Source organism: Ornithorhynchus anatinus, chromosome 1 (assembly GCF_004115215.2).
Source record: "Ornithorhynchus anatinus isolate Pmale09 chromosome 1, mOrnAna1.pri.v4, whole genome shotgun sequence".
Lineage (NCBI taxonomy): Eukaryota > Metazoa > Chordata > Mammalia > Monotremata > Ornithorhynchidae > Ornithorhynchus > Ornithorhynchus anatinus.
Window position 1 is genome coordinate 44145645 of NC_041728.1, and position 22181 is coordinate 44167825.

Genomic DNA, 22181 nt, shown 5'->3' on the forward strand with positions numbered 1-22181 from the left:
TGAGAGGCCTTCCCTGACAAAGCCCTCATTTCTGCTTTTCGCAATCCTTTGTGCAGCACCCTGACTTTCCCCCTGTATTCGCCACCCCTGCCCTCAGCCCCACAGCACTTATGTACATATCTGTAATTTATTTACTTTTATTAATGTCTGTCTCCCCCTCTAGCTCAATGTGGGCAGGGAATGCATCTGTTATGTTGTTGTGCTATATTCATTCATTCAGTAGTATTTATTGAGCGCTTACTATGCGCAGAGCACTGTACTAAGCACTTGGAATGTACAACTTGGCAACAAATAGAGACAATCCCTGCCCATTGATGGGCTTACAGTCTAATGCTATACTATCCCAAGCACTTAGTACAGTGCCCTGCATACAGTAAGCACTCAAAAAATATGACTGATTGAACTGTACACAATAAATGCTCAATAAATACTCCTGAACGACTGCATGAAAACATCACTTTTCCTTTCCTGGACATGACAGTCAAGTTATTGAAAAATCTGTCCTGGCTATCTTTTCTGTGTTACATTTTAAATCCTATTATCACAGAATGCCCCTAATTCCACCACCTAGAGCATACTGAATAGAGACAAGAAATAGCGTTAATCAGTGCTAAGGATTCTGAGCCACATCACGACTGCTGCGTTCTGGAAAGTTTCAAACTTTCCAGACTAGCACTGCTAGTTGTTGTTTTTGATCTTACTTCTCCTATGCTGCTTGAGCTCCAAATAGACCCTAATTAAAAGACTCTTGAAAATTGCAATTACTCTAGCAACAATAGAAAATTTTTCTTGGGTCATTTAAGATACTCAGGCACTAATTAGTTATTTTTAAGGAGATTTTCCTTTTCAGAATAATAAAGGAGCATCTGCGGCATAGTAATGATTTCCCCTTACCATCTGGTTTTGAATTTCAACCATAAGACATTTTCTTAGAGGAAGCAATTCACTTTTGGGATAAGCTTATTAATATCAAATTGACAATTACATAGGTTCCCGAGTCTTGAGTTAATATGATTAGACTAGGAGTTTGCCACAGTCTTTTCAAGTAGCACTCGACAGTTTTAGCTTGGACCAAGTGTGCAAATCTTCTAGCTGCCACAGTATCAAAAATCCTCCTAGGTTTTGAAAATATAAAACACAATTTACCTAATCATTTAAGCCAGGCATTGACTGTTCCTTCAGGTCATTTCGTTAGTTAAGATTTGTCTGTTTTGAGTTGGCATTTTTTTAAAAAAATTACAATAGGAGACAACGTTTTAAGAAAAAGTGAGTGTTTGCCTTCTAGATTAAAAATGGGGTACATTTTAAAGTCAAGTTCATTTATAATCCAATAACACAAAAGATCACCTGGAAAGAGGGAGGTCTGACTAGAATATTCTTGCTACTACTTCTTCGGAGACTTTCATTAACTTTACTTTCTTTTTTCTCAAACCCTGTTTTCTCTCCTGTAAAATTGTTCATCAACATCCCGCTGAAATTGATCCATTGAATTAATGCTAAAAAGTTTTCCCATAAAATTCCCCCGATCTACAGTCATTAGAGTTGTTCGTTGCTGCTTTCCTCTGACTGATAGAAAAGTTACAGATTAATCAGCTCCTTGCCTGCTCCATGTCTACACTGCCATGTGCCGGGAACCCAATGAGGTACTGAGCTGATAGTGTCATGTAACTCGGAGCTTTTTACATGAGTGAGTAAAACTCCATGAGTGCCTTCATTGGTGCTCCCAAGGCCCTTTCTATGGTTTTAATCAATCATATTTATTGAGTGCTTACTGTGTGCAGAGCACTTGCTAAGTGCTTGGAAGAATATTATGGTATAACAGAGTTGGTCAACACTTTCCCTGGAGATAGACATTAAAATAAATCACACATATGCACATAAGTGCCATTGGGTGAATAAAGGGTATAAATCCAAGTGCAAGTTTGATGCAGAAAGGAGAAAGAGTAAAGGACGTGAGGGCTTAGCTGGGGAAGGCCTGTAGGAGGAGGTGTGATTTTAATAAAGCTTTGAAGGTAGGGAGGGTGGTGGTCTGTCGGATACAAAAAGGGAGGCAGTTGCAAGATATGGGCGAGGGATCAGAGGCGAGGGAGATGAGGCTGAGGTATGGTGAGTAGGTGAACCCTGTAATAATGATAATAATTATGGTATTTGTTAAGTACTTACTATGTGCCAAGCACTGTTCTAAGTGCTAGATTAGAGGAGCCAGGTTGGTTGAGGGTGTCTTTTGGTGATTTAGATGTTGATCTCCCTGGAGGCAGGGAATCGAACCAGAGAATTTCTCCAAGTCCCTTCTTCTGTGGTTATGTGGTAACAATTCTAAATGCATTAATGTGTGGATCTAGTGAATTGCACAGAATCATAACAAACTGAGTCTGGGACCCTGCAGCCTAAAGTTGGATTAAGCTGCTTCCCCTCTACTTAAAATCTGTTTGTTTCATTTACTAGAGGATTCTTTGATTTTGGGGACTCTGCCTATTTTTAAATCCTTTCATGAAGTACAAGTGAAGCCCAGTATAGTCCATGAGAAACTCTGGAACTGAAATGGTCACTTAATTGGCCCCACTTCTTGCCAGACCCTGTGCCAATTAAATTGACTTAGCATGAATTCAAAAATGAGCATTCATTATATTGCTTGGGACGCTTGTTGGATAATTCAGCTCGGTTCACTAAGGAAATCATTTGGTATTTTTTACCCTTTTAAAATATTTTGAAAATCTAGTAGAGAGAAAAAAGAACTTTATCCTTCAAACTCACCCAAAATAAACTTTTGTACTCTTCAGGTTTGGATTAAGACCCCCATAGTCTAAATAGAAGGGGGAACAGTGCCAGGCATGACAAAATACCTCAGGGTCTGCCATTTTGAAATACAGTGGTTGGCAAATATACTCAGGTGGGTTCAGGGTTCCTACGGTGATGAGTGCAGGAAAAGAAATCAGCTCATCTCCAAGGGAGCCTTCATTGCTGTGAGAGAGCCACTCTCTGACATGTTTAAGAGATGAGGTTAAAGGACTCCAGGAGTGTTCTCACTGCAATGTGTAGCATTGCTGTAGGCATCTGATGCAAAGGGAAGAGGAAAGAGATGGGACAGGACACTACCACTCCCAAGTGAACCATGAAGAGCACTTAAGAGAAAAAAAAATATTTTAATTGGTATTTGCTGAACACTTACTATGTATTAGACACTCTTCTAAGCACTGGGCACTTGACAGGGAAAGTTCAAATAAGTGCTCTCTGGGAAGTGCAAAATGTGACCAGGAAAACTCAAAATTCATTTAGCTGCATTTTCACTCCAGCATTCAAAGATCATAGTAACCTGCCATTTGTGGTAGAAGATCAGGCATGTGCAGTCCTCAAGATGAATACTTATCTGTCTCAGGATGGCCAAGCTATAGTGATTTAACTTGTTTCTTTGAGAAAGAAGTTGTTCCATTTTCCCACAGGTCCTACTGTATAAATACCATTTCCATGTTTAGGCTTCCCAGTTTTCCAGCATTCTATCCAATTAACTGCTGCTGTCACAAGAAGATCAGCACTGCTCTCTGGGCCCCTTAAAAAAATAATGATAATAATGATGATAAAAATTGTGATGTTAAGTGCCTAGCTCCTGTACTAAGCATTGGAACAAGTATAAATCGAAGTCCCTGTCCCTCATGGGGGGCAGAATAGATATTGAATTCCCATTTTCCAGATGAGGAAATAGAGGTACAGAGAAGTTGAGACTTCAATCAATCAATCAATCAATCAATCATATTTACTGATTTTTTCCCCAGGTTTTCAGAGCAGCAGGTAAGTGGCAGAGCCTGGATTAGAAGCTTGAGAGATGCAGAGTTTGAAATGACTTCTGTTAAGCAATTTACTGACCTTAGAATTGCTGCAATGAGGCAGGAGCTGAGACTAGAGGTATGTGATTCCAAAACCATTGGCTTTGTCTGCATAAGGCAATCTCTAAGTAACCTTAGGTTGGCATTTAACTGTGGGTTTGTGCTATGCTGCTTGGACCAAAGCTAGAATTTTCTAGAGAAAAAAATCTTCCCAAAATATGCCTGGCCTGTTCAGATATGGCCAATGTCTTTGTCCCTTCATTTTTTGGCTCTTAAGTATAAAACCACTTCTTTTGTAATTGTAGAAAGCAAATATTGACACCACATCATTGGATTTTTTTTTCAGTTAAATAGCAAATGATGTTTCACTGCAGTCTTGATTTTCCTTTTTCCCTGAATCTGGCTGTGAGTTAGAGTTTTTGTTTTGAGTTTTGGAGGGCTTTTTGATACTAAAAAAAATTCCCTTCCCTTATAACATCAGCAAAAGCACCCTTGTAAACCACTGCCCCTTTGCACTCTGAAGAACCTGAAGCACAGAAAGGTTGGGAGAATGATTCACTAAGGTCAAAGCCGTTGACCATGACGGCAAGGGGCAAAAACCAAAGTTGAATTAAAACATGAAACAGGATCCACAAGTTTGTTAACAGCCTAAATATTTGCAGTCTTGCTTTTAGACCAAAAAAATGGTTTTAACTCCAGTAGTGTTGTTGGTCCAAAGTTCCACAGGACAGCTTAAAACCCCCAGTTTGAGAATGAAGAGACAGCATACTTTGGCTTGCAGAGTTGTCGCTTTTGGTGAGACAGTGTCCTCAAGCCTGGCTCCTAATTGTTTCTTGAGGCTGACCAACTGGCAGTTACTGCCCAGGTTGATGAAACCAGAGTTTCACATCATTTGCGTTTGCCGTTCTTTTTGAGAAAAGTATATGTTGTAAAACATGAAATGTTTTGTTCTACATTCAGAATGAAACCTTTTTCACCAAACTCAATGACCAAGAATTTCATAGTAGGTACAGGACAGTTCCAGTCAACAATTTGCAAACTAATAATTAAAATTGTGGTATTAGGAGTGTGGCCTAGTGGATACAGCACAGACCTAGGAGTCAGAAAGACCTGGGTTCTAATCCTGGCTCCACCACTTGTCTGTTGGGTGACCTTGGGCAAGTCACCTAACTTCTCTGTGCCTCAGTTTTCTCAACTGTAAAATGGAGATTAAGACTCTCAGTCCCATGTGGGACAGGGACTGGGTCCAACTTGATTACCTTGTATCTACCCCAGTGATTAGAACAGTGATTTTTCCCACCTCTACTACTCAATTATCTTATAACTACCCCAGCACTTAGTTCAGCATCTGGCATATAATAAGCATTTAACCAATACCACAAAAACAAATTTTCCAAGCACCCGAGTACATAAAACATAATTAGGTCAAATGCAATTTGTGTCCCACATGTGGCTCACAGTCGTCCATCCATTTTCGCAAACAGAAACTCCTTACCATCGGCTTTTAAGCATTCAGTAGTCTCTCCTGGTCCTATCTAGCCTATTTCGACCCAACCCCTTACTCCTATAACATCAATCTTCTCACCACATCTCAATCCCACCATTTTTTAAATTGCATTTGTTAAGTGTTTACTGTATGCCAGGCATTGTATTAAGTGCTGGGGTAGATGCAAGATAATCAAATTGGACATAATCTTTGTCCCACTTGGGGCTCACGGTCTTAATCCCCATTTTACAGATGTGGGAATTGAGGCACATAGAAGTGAAGTAACTTGCCCAAAGTCACACAGCAGACAAGTGGTGAAGCGGGGATTAGAGCACAGATCCTTCTGACTCCCAGACCCATGCTCTATCCATTAAACCATGCTTCTTCTCACTAGGCTATGCTGCTTGAGGATAATGCTGATGACTCTCAGAGCATATTGAGAAGTAATGTCACAGTATGGCAACATTCATTCATAGCAATTGTACTCCCCAAATCAAGCCCTGAATAATCGTAGGTGGTGTAATTGAAGATTAGCTCCACTTCTTACATTCTTCTTGCATCAATATTATGTATTTGTCTTTTGTATTCGAAGAGGATACACTGACAGTTCAATTCACTTATTAGTGTGAATGCAGGACTGAAAATTCCAATTGTATACCCAACACATGTTGTGCTTATGTTTGGTGTTTGCAGATTTTAGAGCTGTTCTGACTTGCATCTCCTTGTTTCGCATTCCTTATGAATCTTTTGCTCAATATGGGCTTCTCCTTTCTTGATTACAGTACGCTGCTCTGCCTTAAGCAGTTGACTTTCACTTTTCGGTGGGATGATGCATGATCTGAGGTTTTGTTTGACTGTGTCCTTTAAGTATTTTCTCTACCCTCCTTGTTTTCAGTTTCCCAATTTCAGCTCGCATAAAGCAGTTATTTGGGTATGCTGCTTTCATTAAAAATCCTCCTCATGTGTCCCATCCATTATACTGAGTTGAAGTGAGCATAGCTTCAGTGCCAGGTGGTGAACTTCATTGTTTGCTCATGTCTTCATTTTTTAAAAATTACTTTTCCTTCTGATACTCTCCCATTTCCTTTTTTATGTTTTTTGGCATTTTCCACACCTGGCATCTTAGCATTCTTTTAAGTTTTGCCCATTCAGACTGGTTTGTTTTGTTTTCAGCTATTTCAGTTTTTGTTTTCTAATGGTATTTTAACACCTACTATGTGCCAGATACTGTACTAAGCCCTGGGATAGATACAAACTAGTCAGGTTGCACACAGTCCTTGTCCTACAGGGGCCTCAAAGTCTTAATCCCCATTTTACAGATGAGGTATCTGAGGCACAGAGAAGTGAAATGACTTGTTCAAGGTCACACAGCAGACAAGTGGTAGAACCAGGACTAGAACCCTTAGAATTAGAAAAGGAATTCCTTTTCCTTCCGAGATCTGGCTTCAAGTAAACAAAAGGAATAGCATTATTTTGATTACTTTTTATCTCACTAAACTAAAATTGAATTAAGCTGCCTGTGGAAATCCTCCTTCAAACCCTACCCTGTTCAGGTCTGGGTGTTGATCTTCATTAGGTCTTTTAGAATGTAAGCTCCTAGAACAGAAAGATTGCAGTAAAGATTGGTGGGGCTAATTAAATGCTGTTGGTCCAAAATCATTTATAAATTGCAGATGATTTCTGGAAACCCTTTGCAAGACTGATTGACGATAGGAATATGATGGTTTGGGGCCAGGGGTGGCACGGATGGCTGGTGACAGTAAGAAAACGATAATATGCTTCACAAACTCAACTTCTTAAACACATTTCCCTGGTAATCTGGACCAAAATCATTTTAGGAGTGTAGATCTAGCACATAAATTTTGAAAATATGTGCAGGATCATTGATTAGACAAAGGCATAGTTTTAGATTACCATATAGAAGATAGTGTCCAGAAATGGATTGGGTATGTAGATTTTATTCTTCCAGCAAGAGTATAAATGATAGAATTCAACTGAAAGTTCACAAAATGCCATCAAGCACTTTTCATTTGATCATAATGGTGTCACTTCTCACATTTGTCATAGTTAATGAAGTGGAGAATTTTTGTAGTAAAATAACAGTCATATTAGTAATAAAATAAAATTGGGCCTCTAAAAGCTTACATGGTAATAATAATGATGGTATTTGTTAAGCGCTTACTATGTGCCAAGTACTGTTCTAAGCACTGGGGTAAACACAAGGTAATCACCTTGTCCCAAGTGGGGATCACAGTCTTAATCCCCTTTTACAGATGAGGTAACTGAGGCACAGAGAACTTAAGTGACTTGCCCAAAGACAAACAGCTGACAAGTGCTTAGAACAGTGGTTGGCACATAGTAAGTGCTTAACAAACACCATAATTATTAATTATTATTATTATTGCACTGTAAGTGCTAAGGAAAGTATGACACCAATCCCTGCTCACAAGGCTACTTGTTTTGTTTTGTTCTGTTTTGCTTTGCAGTCTCCCCGGTTAGACTGTGAGCCCGTTATTGGGCAGGGATTGTCTCTATCTGTTGCCTAATTGTACATTGCAAGCACTTAGTACAGTGCTCTGCACATAGTAAGTGCTCAATAAATACTATTGAATGAATGAAAGCGGCAGACCATGGATTAGAACCCACAACCTCTGATTCCCAAGCCAGTACTCTTTCCACTAAGCCACAGTACTTCTCTAGTCTTTATCCAGGACTATGTCAAATTCTAGTTAAATGACTAGTATTTATTTCTAACCACTTAGGCAGCACCACCTGGGTACTTTATGCTATCTAAAGCGTAACAATGCTTAATAACACCTAAAGGCTTTCTGTAGTAGATCCAACATGGTTCACGTATGACTCTCCATGCTCCTATGAGGTAGAAAGGGGGTTTGCATTTTGGTTTGGCATTTCCATGGTATGGAAAAAATAATACAGAATAGACAAGAAAAAAGACCTGTTTTATGTGTGTCCTGGAGTGGGTGAGAAAAGGACAAATCTCTATCAGTGCATGCATGGAGCAATGCCAGCTCTGTTGCTGTAGCCTTATATTTGCAGTCAGATATCAGAGTCCTTGAAATTGACAATAGAGCAAGTTTTACCTTTGGGTTATTAGAGCACTACCTTCAAAATGGTGGTTCATTTAGACCAAGTTGTAGTTTCTACATTAATGATGTCTTGCATTTCCATAATATCATAAATTCCCAATATTCCCAAAGTTACTGATAAATTATGTATAATAACTGTCCATGGGTCCTGTTTGTGAAAGGTGAGACCAAACCATTTAGTCTTTAATCTCTATTGAGCACTTCCCAGCTAGGTCTGTATGGAGCAAAACAAATACTCTCTTTTCCTTCAAAATCCAAATCCAAAGTTTCTTGGGACACAAATAAAGCGACCTTGTTTCCAACATACTAGAGGGGGATTTTTTTATTTCTTATAGTTTTTCTAGATCAACTAGAATCTCTTGGTAGAACTGCTAACTAGTAGCGTTTTGTTTCTCTTTGAGGTTACATCCTTGGGTTTGACTCCTGATTCACCCAGGAGCTTCCATAATTGACATTGTTACTTTCTCTTCTCTGCTTTCATTTACTTTTTGATTATTAACCGTTTCCCTACTTGCTCCTCACTTACTGGCAATCTGATTTTCCTGTTGGATTATCTGCAGCCGGTAACCTTTGTAGAGTTGAACAAAAGGTAGCCAGACACTCCTGGGATTTTGTTTTTTCAAAGTTCTTAAGGGCAGCAGTAAGGGTAAGGAGACAAGACTTAGGGACAATTTAAAAAGTCCGATACTGTCTGTCAGTCAAGAGGAAAATGTTCGCATCAGGGTTCCTGGATTGGTTCTGATATGGGCTAAGTGGTTCATATGTCTCAATACTTTAGGCACCAATGCAAACAGAACTAAAGTTAATTTTGCTTTAAAAGAATCCTCTCAAAAATGCATTTTTTCTTTGTAATGGTATTTGTTAAATACTTCCTATGTGCCAGGCACTGTACTAAGTGTTGGGGTAGATACAAGATAATCAGGTTGTACACATGGGGCTCAGAAACTTAATCTCCCTTTTACAGATGAGGGAACTGAGGCAAAGAGAAGTTAAATGACTTGCCCAAGGTCACACAGCAGATAAGAGGCAGAGTGGGATCAGTACCAGGTTCTTCTGATTCCAAAACCCTGTGCTATTTAATCCATATTCACATAGTAATGCAGACAACTGTACTAATTGTTGAGGAACATTATTAATTTACAAAGTTTACAATCAAATCAGTAGAGGTAAAGTAAATATAAACATAAAGAACAATCAGCTCTGGACCAATCACCCTTGATAAGTAAACCTCTGTGACCGTCATTTCCAAACCATCGGTATGGTTCTGTGAAAAATGCAATAAAATCCATTAGTCATAGTACATATATTAGCACAGTTACGTTATCAGAATCATTTTACTTTCCAGGATAGTGAAACTTTCCTTTCTAATGGGCTTTTACTTCATACTCAGTATTTATGAATTTTGGGAAAAATGTCCCCTGCTTACTGTTTCTTAATATAAACTGCATGAGTTCAGTAAGTTCAAACATTTACCAGTCATGGTGCTTTTGGTTATCTTGAGTGTATGTGTAAAACAGCTCTGATTAATTTTGCTATTGTACGTTTGAGTTATTCAAAACAAAAGATAGTTACAGGCACATACATTTTTCATGGTATATATTAAGTGAGCACTTAAGTGCTTACTCTGTACGAGGAACTGTACTAAGTGTTGGTTTGATGCATGTTAATCAGGTTGGACACAGCCTTAGTCCTCATTCTGTAGATGAGGTAACTGAAGCCAGAGAAGTGAAGTGACTGGCCCAAGTTCACACAGCAGACAAGTGCTGGAGCTGGAATTAATAATAATAATAATAATGTTGGTATTTGTTAAGCGCTTACTATGTGCCAAGCACTGTTCTAAGCGCTGGGGTAGACACAGGGGAATCAGGTTGTCCCACGTGGGGCTCACAGTCTTAATCCCCATTTTACAGATGAGGTAACTGAGGCACCGAGAAGTTAAGTGACTTGCCCGAAGTCACACAGCTGACATGTGGCCGAGCAGGGATTCGAACCCATTAGAACCCAGGTCCTTCTGACTTTCAGACCCCTGCCTCGATCTCATTATCTATCATTTTAGGAAGGTGAATACTGCCAGGATATATGTTTTAGGAAATGTGAAAAGCCCACATTAAATTACTTTTCAGATCATGTCTTATTTTAGCAATTCTGCATTGTGTCCAATAACTTAATCTACGAAGCACACTAAACTGATTAAATTAAAATATATCTAAAACCTTCAAAATTCAGTTTTCAATTCAAGCTAGCCCTGCGAGTGTCGTGGAGTGAGGAGTATGCCTGTGCCTTGAGGAATTTAAATTTGGTCAAATATTGGACCAGAAGTTTAATGTGGTCATCGTACCTCTCGCGCATGGTAAATTTATCATTCAAGACCACACAAATAGGTGTACACCAAGGAAAGGAAGGGTTTTAGAGTTCTAACCCTACTTCTACTACCAATTGAACATTGACCCTAACACAGAGACATCTGCCTGCATTCTGAGTGAAAGGATGGTTTGTGACCATTCGTTGCATAATCCAATGCAACATGTTTCCTTGTGGAAGCAGGGAGTTGGGCATACATCACTCCCATGAAGGTCTAAATTGATCAGATTAAACAGGGCATTGCTCAATTGCCACTTCAACGTGAAGAGAAATATAAGCAAAATCTTTGAGTCTCTTTTTTTGATTTGCAAAGTGAAGTTAATAAAAGCAGCCAACTCACAGATTTTCTGAGTGGAATAACTAATGGTAGTGTATGTAAATTATCTTAAGCAATTTGATGGAAATAAGCAAGCAATTTAGTGCATTAAATTAAGAAATTTAATTTAGTTAAGAAATTACCTCCGGCTTATATACTATTAATATAGCAGGGTGGTATAGTGGAAAGAGCATGCACTTGGAAATCAGAGGTTGTGGGTTCTAATCCTAGCTCTGCCACTTGTCTGCTGTGTGACTTTGCGCAAGTCATTTAATTTCTCTGTGCCTCAGTTACTTCATCTGTAAAATGGGGGTTAAGCCTGTGAGCCCCATGTGGGACAACCTGATTACCTTTTATCTCCCCCAGAGCTTAGAACAGTGCTTGGCACATAGTAAGCACTTAACATCATTATTATTAGTAGTGTTGGTGAACAGAGATGTTATCAAATGAAGAGATCAGCAAATGGGGAACCAGGCAGCCTAAAACAGAAACTATGGAGAGGAAAGGGGGACTCTTTAAATGTAAAGGTGCAATGGTTTCCTGATGTGTGGAAGCCCAGATGGATTGGAGGAGTTGAGCAAGATGTGAAGTTTATAAAATAATGACAGTGGGGCAGCCTTCACAGCAACCAAAAATCAGGCTCCAATTGTCTCTGCAGGCTGAAATTCATGGTGAGAATGGAATATTTGAATCGTGTTCCCTGATGATAATGATGGTATTTGTTAAGCGCTTACTATATGTCAAGCACCATTCTAAACGCTGAGATAGATACAAGCTAATCAATTTGGACACAGTCCCTGTCCCACATGGGGCTCATAGTCTTAATCCCCTTTTATAAATGAGGTAATTGAGGCATAGAGAAGTTAAGTGACTTGACCAAGGTCACACAGCAAACATGTGGCAGAGTCAGCATTAGAACCCAGTCCTTCCAACTCACAGGCCAATACTCTATCCACTGGGCAGTGACTGAATCCCAAAGGGACTATGGCAAAAACTCCATATTCTGACTGTAAATTCGAGGCTGGAGAATCCAGCCCAGATTTTTTTCCAGCTATTTTAGGGATTGAGGAAGGCTAGGAGTCATAGTGCAAAAGTCAAGTATGCTTTTGGCAGTAGCTTGTGAATGAGATGAATTTTAGTAATGACATCTGGGAATAAATACTAATCAAATTTCAATCAGAAGGGACTCTATGACCATTCAGGAGAATATCTTCTTCTTAAAAGTTCCCAGGATTGCTGTGTCAGCCAGGAAAATAAGTTACTAAGAAATGCACTAACAATGATTTACTCTATTTGTTCTTGTTGGATCTTTTGCAGCCTCTGCTCCCATTACTAACTCTAACCAGATTTTCTTTCTCCCACTAGCATTGCAAAACTCAAATTGAATACCTACCCTGGATTCTATTCTTCTCCCAGAAATATCCACAAACTAATCTGGAAAGTTCTGCATGCAGAATTTTTATTTCTGCATTGTCTTCCAAATGCAGACATTTGAAAAATACAGCCATTTCCTTGGCAGACCCAAATATAACATTTTTACAGACAATCATATCCTCATCACTCATTCTTGCCTACAAGGAGCTATAGTCAGAGAAAATAACTAAAAATAAAATCATTGGATTATTTATCTGTTCTCTTGAATAGTTTCCATATTAGATTTTCCTAGTAGATAATTTCAAAGCTCATTTGTCTATCCACCAGTGCTGCATGTTCTCCCAAAGATTTTAAAACCTAGCAATGGAGCCCCATCTTTCTTTCAACTGCCACACTCTTTTCACCATTAATAACAATCACTGAAAAATGGGAAATTTGTCTGGCCTTTCTCACTTATCTCAGAGGACAAGAGAAGGAAGAAACTTCTCCAGACTTCTTCAGACCCTTGCAATGATTCTTCAAAGCAAAGCAAAGCAATGGGTTCCTTTGGCCTCCTCTAGTTTGGTAGCTCATTTCCCTCTAACTTCCACTCTCCTCCTGTGATGCAGATGGGGTATTCATAGCAGAGAAGCAGAGTGGTTTAAAGGATAGAGCATGGGCCTGGGAATCAGAAGGATGTAGGTTCTGATCCTGGCTCCACCACTTGTCTGCTGAATGACTTTGAGCAAATCACTTCACTTCTCTGTGCCTCAGTAACCACATCTGTAAAATTCATTCATTCATTCAATAGTATTTATTGAGCACTTACTATGTGCAGAGCACTGTACTAAGCGCTTGGAATGTACAATTCGGCAACAGATAGAGACAGTCCCTGCCCAATAATGGGTTCACAGTCTAAAGTGGGGAGACAGACAGCAAAGAAAAACAGACCAAAACAAAACAAGACATCATCAAGATAAATAGAATCATGGAGATATACACCTCATTAACAAAATAAATAGGGTAATAAATAATATATGCAAACAAGCACAGTGCTGAGGGGAGGGGAAGGGGGAAGAGCAGAGGGCGGGGGGGGAGGGGAGGAGCAGAGGGAAAGGGTGAGCTCAGTCTGGGAAGGTCTTGTGGAGGAGGTGACTCTCAGTAGGGCTTTGAAGAGAGGAAGAGAGTTTGGCAGATGTGAGGAGGGAGGGCATTCCAGGACAGCGGTAAGATGTGGGCTAGGGGTCGACAGCGGGACAGGCGCGAACGGGGGACCGTGAGGAGGTGAGCGGCAGAGGAGTGGAGTGCACGGGGTGGGCAGTAGAAAGAGAGAAGGGAGGAGAGGTGGGGATTAAGGCTGTGAGCCCCATGTGAGTCAGGGACTGTGTCCAACCCAATCTGCTAGTTCCCACTCCATTGCTTAGTACAGTTCCCAGCACATAGTAAGCGCTTAACAAATACCATAATTATTATTGTTATTATGGCCACCGCCAGGCTTCTTCCCGTCTGCCTACTTGGGTGGCCTCCCAGAGTATAGACTGTAAATTCACTGTAGGTAGTGAATGTGTCTATGAAATCAGCTGTACTGTACTCTCCCAAGCACTTACTACAGTGCTCTGCACATGGTAGGTGCTCAATAAATACTATTGATTGATTCACTGGAACCAAGAAAAGTTTTTTCTGTATATTGGAAAGTCATTTCATGAATTTTTCCTGTTCTTGTCTCCTAGTCCTCATCCCCACCTTTGATAAATCCAGAGAAATTGCAAGCCACCAAATTAGCACTGTAATAGTAATTACTGTTGTTAAATGATTACTAATAATAATAATAATGTTGGTATTTGTTAAGCGCTTACTATGTGCCGAGCACTGTTCTAAGCGCTGGGGTAGACATAGGGGAATCAGGTTGTCCCACGTGGGGCTCACAATCTTAATCCCCATTTTACAGATGAGGGAACTGAGGCACAGAGAAGTTAAGTGACTTGCCCACAGTCACACAGCCGACAAGTGGCAGAGCTGGGATTCGAACTCATGAGCCCTGACTCCAAAGCCCGTGTTCTTTCCACTGAGCCACGCTGCTTCTCCAAGCACCAAGACCTATATCAAGTACTGGGATAAATACAGTATATGTAGATTAGTCACAGACCCTGTTCCATGCAGGGCTCACAGTCTAAATGGGAGTGAGGATAGGTATTTAATCCCTATTTTATAGATGAAAGAGCTGAGGGATAGAAAAGTCAAGTGAATAGCCCAAGGTCAAACAACAAGCAAGTGGTGGAGTGGGAATTAGAACCCAGGCCCTCCGACTCCCAGGCCTGGGCGGTTTCCACTAGGCTACATTGCCTCCTATGCTGTTTGGGCAATTTATAAAATTAAGTGATGAATTGCCATTACTGGGATTATTCTAATGTTTCCAGCCCTTAACATCATCCAGCCATTAGTATAATCTTTGTTCTATCAGCTGCATTCATTTTACAAATAAACTATTGAATTTTCTGGTAGACCAGTGTTTATTGGCACTTTCTCTTTCCCTCCTCTCTCTGCCCCCTACTCACTCTTCACCCCATTACATGCTTTTTCTGAATGAAGCATTTCTATTGTTGAATTTCTAGTTTAGACAGCTGTTCTTCTGGTAGTTCACATGGTCTTCATTAAACTAAAGTGTCACTGGCCTTTTATTTGGTGAGAAATGTGTCTACTGAAAACATCTCGTCTGATAGAATTAAGCCAAACTTATCACTTCAGGCCGGATGCTTTTTGGGGGGGGCTTTTTTCTAGGCCTTCCAGGTCCTCCGGAATATAATAATAATAATGATGGTATCTGTTAAGGGCTTACTATATGCCAGGCACCGTACTAAGCACTGGGGTTGGTACAAGAAAATCGGGTTGTACACAGTCTCTATCCCATCTGGGGCTCACGGTCTGAATCCCCATTTTATAGATGAGGTAACTGAGGCACAGAAAAGTAAAGTGACTTGCCCAAGGTCACACAGTAGACCGGTTCTGGAGCCGGGATTAGAACCCATGACCTTCTGACTCCACTTGAAGAAAGATCTGGGTTCAGTCTCCTAAAATATGAGTATGTTCAGGCAGGGTGTGTTAAATACTACAGAAATGAATAGGAAAATTGATGCTCAGTTCTATTTATATATCAAGCTAAAATTATTTGTACAGTGTCTGAGAGTCCTGACTGCTTCAAACCCAGAGCACTTGTTGACTTCCTACTAGATACCAGTCAGTGGTATTTATTAAATGTTTACTGTGTACAGAGCTGTTTAAGTCTTTAGCTCTGCTCATGCAAGGTATTTATCATTGCACCTAGGGCAGTGTTTCCCTGGGCAGTTTTAGAAGTTTGCCCCTCTGCCTATACCCGTAGTGGGCCTTAAAGATGGAGGTGTGGTCTTTCCAGAATCTGTCTGACAAAGGTGTGATTCCCCAAGGTCATGTGGCCCAGCTGCATTCAGGGCAAGCATCAGGGCCAACTTTACATTGTGAGCATTAAAGAGACAAGAGGAGGGATTTTATTTGGGGAGGGGGATCAAGCAGGGGCTCCCTTCAAAAAGGTGACAGGAGAGAAGACCAACATTTAGGGCCTTTTCATCTCTATTTGGAAACTCTCAGTTCTTGTCAGAAACCTCAGAAGAACAAAGCTAGGAACAAACAACTGCCACCATTCTCCTTCCCCTATTCCATTGCCTCACTGGAGATGGCATCTATGGATGCATATCTTTTGATGGGCCCAGAACAACTGAATCATGGTCTGGGCACATCATTAGATGTGGAGATGTTTTTCATGTTCCACTGCCAGGTGGGTAGCAGCCCTGAGAAAAACAGTAGGGAGGGTGGATGTGGGGATCCTTTTTTTATGGTGTTTAAGTGGTTACTCTATACTGAGCGCTTGGGCAGTGGCTAGAAAGTGGAAGGCAATCTGCTACAAGTCAAAATTTACCCATTCTGGGTAGCAGTGGCATGGGAGAAAGTCGAGGGCGGAGACTCGAGTTTACTTCGAGGAAAACGGCAATTTTAAACCATTTCTGTATTTTACTAAGAAAACTCCATAGATACACTACCAGAACGATTACAAATGGAGAGCAGGGCGTTCTGGGAGAAATGTGTCGGTGGTGTTGCTATGGGTAGGAAACGACTTGACAACATAAGACAAGACTATACTAAGCGCTGGAGTAGATGTAAGGTAATGAGGTTGGACACGGTCCATGTCCACTTAGAACAGAGCTTGACACATAATAAGTGCTCAATAAATACCATCAGACAAATAAAAAACTTGTCCCAGGTCCTTCACTGAAGTGGCAGAACCAGGATTAGAACCCAGCTGGTGACTCGTGATTCCCAGCCCTGTGCTCTTTCCCCTAGGTCATGTTGCATACCACCTTTAACATCTGGTCCCCACATGGTGAGAATGCTATGGTGGAAAGTCCCACGGCTAAGAGTCCTCCTCCAAGCTCTTCTAAAGAGGTTTTTTTTTCCTGAGGCTGACCCAATTAAGTTAGTTTCAATAGGCAGCCTGCATGCTGCGATCTGTAATCTCTAGACATCTGTATTTTTCTCTGTTGGTGCAAGTGAGATTGGGTCCCATGGTAACACACCATGGGTGGCAAGTGGCCGACTGACCACCCTCTGACCAACCAACTACTGAGGGCTTTTTTTTCCAGTTTAACAATTTCCCTGGGAAACAGGGTTTTGGTTAAGCAAGTGGCAGCAGTATTTCAATCACTGCAGCAATTCTTCTTTGAGGTAACCGGGAAGTTGAAAGAAAACATCACTAGAGGCAGTAGGCAGACAGGGAAGAACAACTGTGTTGCCAACCCAGCAGGATGGTAGAAGAAATAATTATTTCATAAAAAATATCAATATTAAAATAACAGGCAAGTCACCTGTGTGCTTCCATTTCCTCATCTGTAAAATGGGGATTCAATGCTTGTACTTCCTCCCCCTTAGACTGCCTCCTGTGGGACAGGGATCCTATCAGACCTGATTATGCAAGTGCATAACAAATACTACAGTTATAATACTTACAATAAGACTGGAAAATGACAGCCATTCCTCCACCTTTCCCTCTGAGGAGAGTAACTAAAGAATTTTTAAAGTCTTCCAGCAGATGTGGTCATACAGAAGGACACAGTTAAACAAATAGCTTCAAATTTAAATACCCTTCACCTTTGGAATTCAGGCCTAAACATCAAAGACCCCCATCTCTCTTAGTGTTATGTTCTTTGAGAAGCAAAGAGACCTAGTGGATAAGAGCATGGGCCTGGGAGTCAGAAGGACCTGGGCTCTAATCCCAGCTCCACCACTAGTCTGCTGTGTGGCCTTGAGGAAGTCATTTAACTTCTATGTACCTCATCTGTAAAAGGGGAACTAAGACTGTGAACCCTGTGTGGCACATGTGCTTAGAACAGTGCAGGCACATTGTAAGTGCTTAACAAAGACCATAATTACTATTACTACTTTAATATCCAAGAGGTACCTTTCAATAGCTTTTGACATGACTTGGCAAATTTATTCTCTTTGAAACACTGATGTACTTAGAATATTATGTAGGAAATTAAATTGAGTCAATGTCAAGAAACCGTCTCATCTTTTATTCTTCTTCAAATACAGGGATATATGTTGTCCACATCCTAATCAGTTTTCCATCAGCCATTGCACTGCCCAAGTGGTGGATATCTTCTCCATTGGTCCTATTCTTTTTTTTTTTTTTTGGTTTTTGATTAGGCCAATATTTTTAAAGCTGCCTGGATTTTAGAAATATGTTCCTGAAATTTGCATCAGTTATGGAAACATTTAATGGATTCCAATTGACCTCTAGCCTCTCTTATTTTCCCAGGAGGTTTATGGAGACTCACCTGAAAACAATTCCCAGAGAAGCATTTTCAAATCTACCCAACATTTCCAGAATGTAAGTTATATTTTTTTGCATTTCAAAGTGTTTACTTCTGAAAAGCCTTTTAAAAATTGCTTTATTCAAATGCAAACCCTGAAAGCACTATTCCACATGTGCTTTAAAGTTGGTTAAAGTATTAGATCCCTAGTTATTCCATTATTATAGAATTTAATATACTAAAAGCTTAAAGTACAAATAAGTTTCTCTCTATAGGAAGTGGCAATGATTCTACAGTTTTAAAATAGTTCAACCTTCTTTGAGAAGGAAAAGGAATTCCTTCTGCCTTGGGAGATTGTTTAGATAAACAAATATCTATCGTGGCAACTTGTATGAATGTGTAAAACAACTATTTCCATTTCCAGTGTACTATGTGACAAAAACTGCAGTATTAACAGCCTATTGGATTAAATTTAGATCACTCATTGAATTCACATTACAGTTAAATGGGAAGAAAGGCATGAGGAAAAGGGCTGAGACAAGGAAGAAGAGTGAAGGCAGAGAGCAGAAATCAGGACTCTAACTAATTATTTCATCTTCAGGAACCTTAACAATTTGCGACCTCAAGCAGTGGATCTAAATTACCTAGGATTTGCTTGTCATTAAAATTCTGGTTTAAAGTTTTGGGGAGCATATTTTTGGCTGAAAGACCACAAAAGGTACTTGATTCATTCATTCATTCAATAGTATTTATTGAGCGCTTACTATGTGCAGAGCACTGTACTAAGCGCTTGGGATGAACAAGTCGGCAACAGATAGAGACAGTCCCTGCCGTTTGACGGGCTTACAGTCTAATCGGGGGAGACGGACAGACAAGAACAATGGCACTAAACAGCGTCAAGGGGAAGAACATCTCGTAAAAACAATGGCAACTAAATAGAATCAAGGCGATGTACAATTCATTAACAAAATAAATAGGGTAACGAAAATATATACAGTTGAGCGGACGAGTACAGTGCTGTGGGGATGGGAAGAGAGAGGTGGAGGAGCAGAGGGAAAAGGGGAAAATGAGGCTTTAGCTGCGGAGAGGTAAAGGGGGGATGGCAGAGGGAGTAGAGGGGGAAGAGGAGCTCAGTCTGGGAAGGCCTCTTGGAGGAGGTGATTTTTAAGTAAGGTTTTGAAGAGGGAAAGAGAATCAGTTTGGCGGAGGTGAGGAGGGAGGGCGTTCCAGGACCGCGGGAGGACGTGACCCAGGGGTCGACGGCGGGATAGGCGAGACCGAGGGACGGCGAGGAGGTGGGCGGCAGAGGAGCGGAGCGTGCGGGGACTTGATGAAACCAGGTGCTTGTATGCACACTTTAGTATGATAGTTCTCAAATAATTCTTTTCTGTGATCGTTACTATAACTGCCATGGAATTTTTGTGCCTGAAACTTTTAAGAATGAGGCTAATAAAACTGAATTTAAGTTCAAGGCATCTGGGCCAATAAAAACTTAATAATAAAATATACGAAGATTGAGAACAGCATGGCCTAGTGGAAAGAACATGGGTCTGGGAGTCAGAGGAACTGGGCTCTTATTCCAGCTCTGCCACTTGTCTGCTGTGTGACCTTGTGTCACTTCTCTGTGCTTCAGTTAACTCATCTGTAAAATGGGATTAAGAAGCTTGTTGTTGGCAGGGAATGTATCTGTTTATTGTTGTATTATACTCTCCTAAAGGCTTATTACAGTACTCTGCACACAGTAAGCACTCAATAAATACAATTGAATGAATGAATGACTGTGAGGTCTATGTAGGACAGAGATTATGCCTGACCGTATTATCTTGCATGTACCCCAGGGCTTAGTAAAGTGCCTGGCACATAGTAAGCGCTTAAAAAATACAATTTATTATTATCATTATTATTATTATGAAAATTTCCAGTAACAGAATGGAGGCCCCACCCAAACAATCAAGTGGTAGCCTCCTGCAGCCTTAACATGCAAAACATCTTTTCTAGTGATGTGAGTAGAGTAGATGAGTAGAAAGACATGGACCTGGTCATTGAAGAGTAAGGGGTGATAGTTGGTAAATGAAAACTTCAGGAACTGGGGAAATTTTTTTTCATCTGAAGATTTCTTGCAATTACCTACAAGGCTGCTAAGGGGTGCTGTTCCAGATGGCTTCTATGAAGTTTAGCTCTGGAAAGAGTGAACAGAAGGAATTGGAGGAACAGGAAACAATTTATTTTTTCCAGGAGAACCTGAGTGGTTCTTTAGGTAAATGAAGCAGAATATCGTAATTCTCAGAGCTGGGAATAGGAGAGTAATGAAGCAGGCAGTGAGTACCATGATCAGCAGAAGGAGTGTGGGCTTAGGTTCTAGTCACAGCTTCACCACCTGCCTGCTTTGTGATCTTGGGCAAGTCATTTAACCACTCTGTGCCTCAGTTTTTTTCCCTATAAAATGGGGATTCAGTACCTGTTTTCCCTCCTACTTAGACTGAGAGCCCCACGTGGAACAGGGAATATGTCCGACGATTATTTTGGATCTACCCTAGCACTTAAAATAGTGCTTGGTACATAGTAGGTCTTTAAACACCACAATTATCCCTCCAGAAGGTAAGCTCCTGGGGACAGGGAATGTGTCTACTAACTCTGTTATATCATACTCTCTCAAGTGCCTAGAACCATGCTCGGCACACAGTAAGAGCTTAAGAAATACCACTGATTCATTTTTAATTAATGTGCTTCCTAGAGTCAAGGACATGAGAAGGAATTATGAAGGTATGAAGAAAGAGCTGGAGACAAGGGAGAATTGATGGTTAAGGCATCAAGACAAGTACAAGTTGTTTAAATAAAAGGTTATGAGAAATTGAGGACTTGCTCATTGTGTGTGGGGAATATGTCTACCAACTTTGTTACATTGTACTCACCCAAGAGCTTGGGAGCGCAGCACACAGTAAGCTTTCAATAAATATGATTGATTGGTTGAGGAAGGAAGCTATAATGGTAGCTTCAGCAGATTATTTCATATGTGGCTTCTAAATTTACCAAACTTGATTAGAGAACAGAGTAGGGCAGTTAGTGAGGTTGACATAGTCATGACCCATTGTCCAAAATATGAGCGTTATTTTATCTGTGTAATGGAAAAGAGAGTATTCATTCATTGCATGATGAATGAATTAATTTTAATTTTAAGGGATTTTAAGTAATTTAAAGTAATGAGAAAGAGGCATAAATGATGGGATTTGTCTGAGGAGGGGATTTACACCAGATTTAAAAAAGGGCATGTCTGTATATTAATCTTCTTTCTCCTCTTCTGCTTGGCTGTGAGAAAGAAGAATGCTGTTTTCTCTCCTCACGCTTCATCTTTTCCTCGGCCTCATTTCTCATTACAAGGAAGAGTCAAACTGCCACTATGATTTTTCTTAAGCAGTGATGAATGAAATGGTCTCTTCAAACCCTCCTTGACATGAAGATGACTAACCCAATTGCTCTAATGATTATTTTCTATTCAAAGAGATCTCCTTGGCATTCTGGAACTAACCATTAACAGATGGTGCATACTTTTGACATTTTCTCAATTATGCCTAGCTAAGGAGCATTTTCATTGATGAGATGTTTGTAAAAAGAGCTCTATCTGCCAGTTCTCAAATTCTTCTCATAGTGTTCATTACTCTTGTGCTAATGGCTCTGTAGAGCTAATGCTAATCATTTCCTTGTATTTCCTTACTAGCTGGGGAAATTCATTCATTCATTCAATAGTATTTATTGAGCACTTACTATGTGCAGAGCACTGTACTAAGTGCTTGGAATGTACAATTCAGCAACAGATAGAGACAATCTCTGCCCAATGATAGGCTAACAGTCTAAACAGGAGAGACAGACAGCAAAGCAAAATGGAGCAAAACAAAAACA

The 22181-nt window shown here is 40.3% G+C and overlaps 1 protein-coding gene across 1 annotated transcript in view; it reads left to right on the forward strand.

The window, feature by feature from the left end:
- The window catches only part of TSHR (thyroid stimulating hormone receptor), a 94173-nt gene that overhangs the window by 17776 nt on the left and 54216 nt on the right, over positions 1-22181 (forward strand). The window contains exon 3 of the mRNA XM_029057588.2: positions 18290-18361. Coding sequence (XP_028913421.1) covers positions 18290-18361 — 72 coding nt within the window. The remainder of the gene's footprint in view (positions 1-18289; positions 18362-22181) is intronic.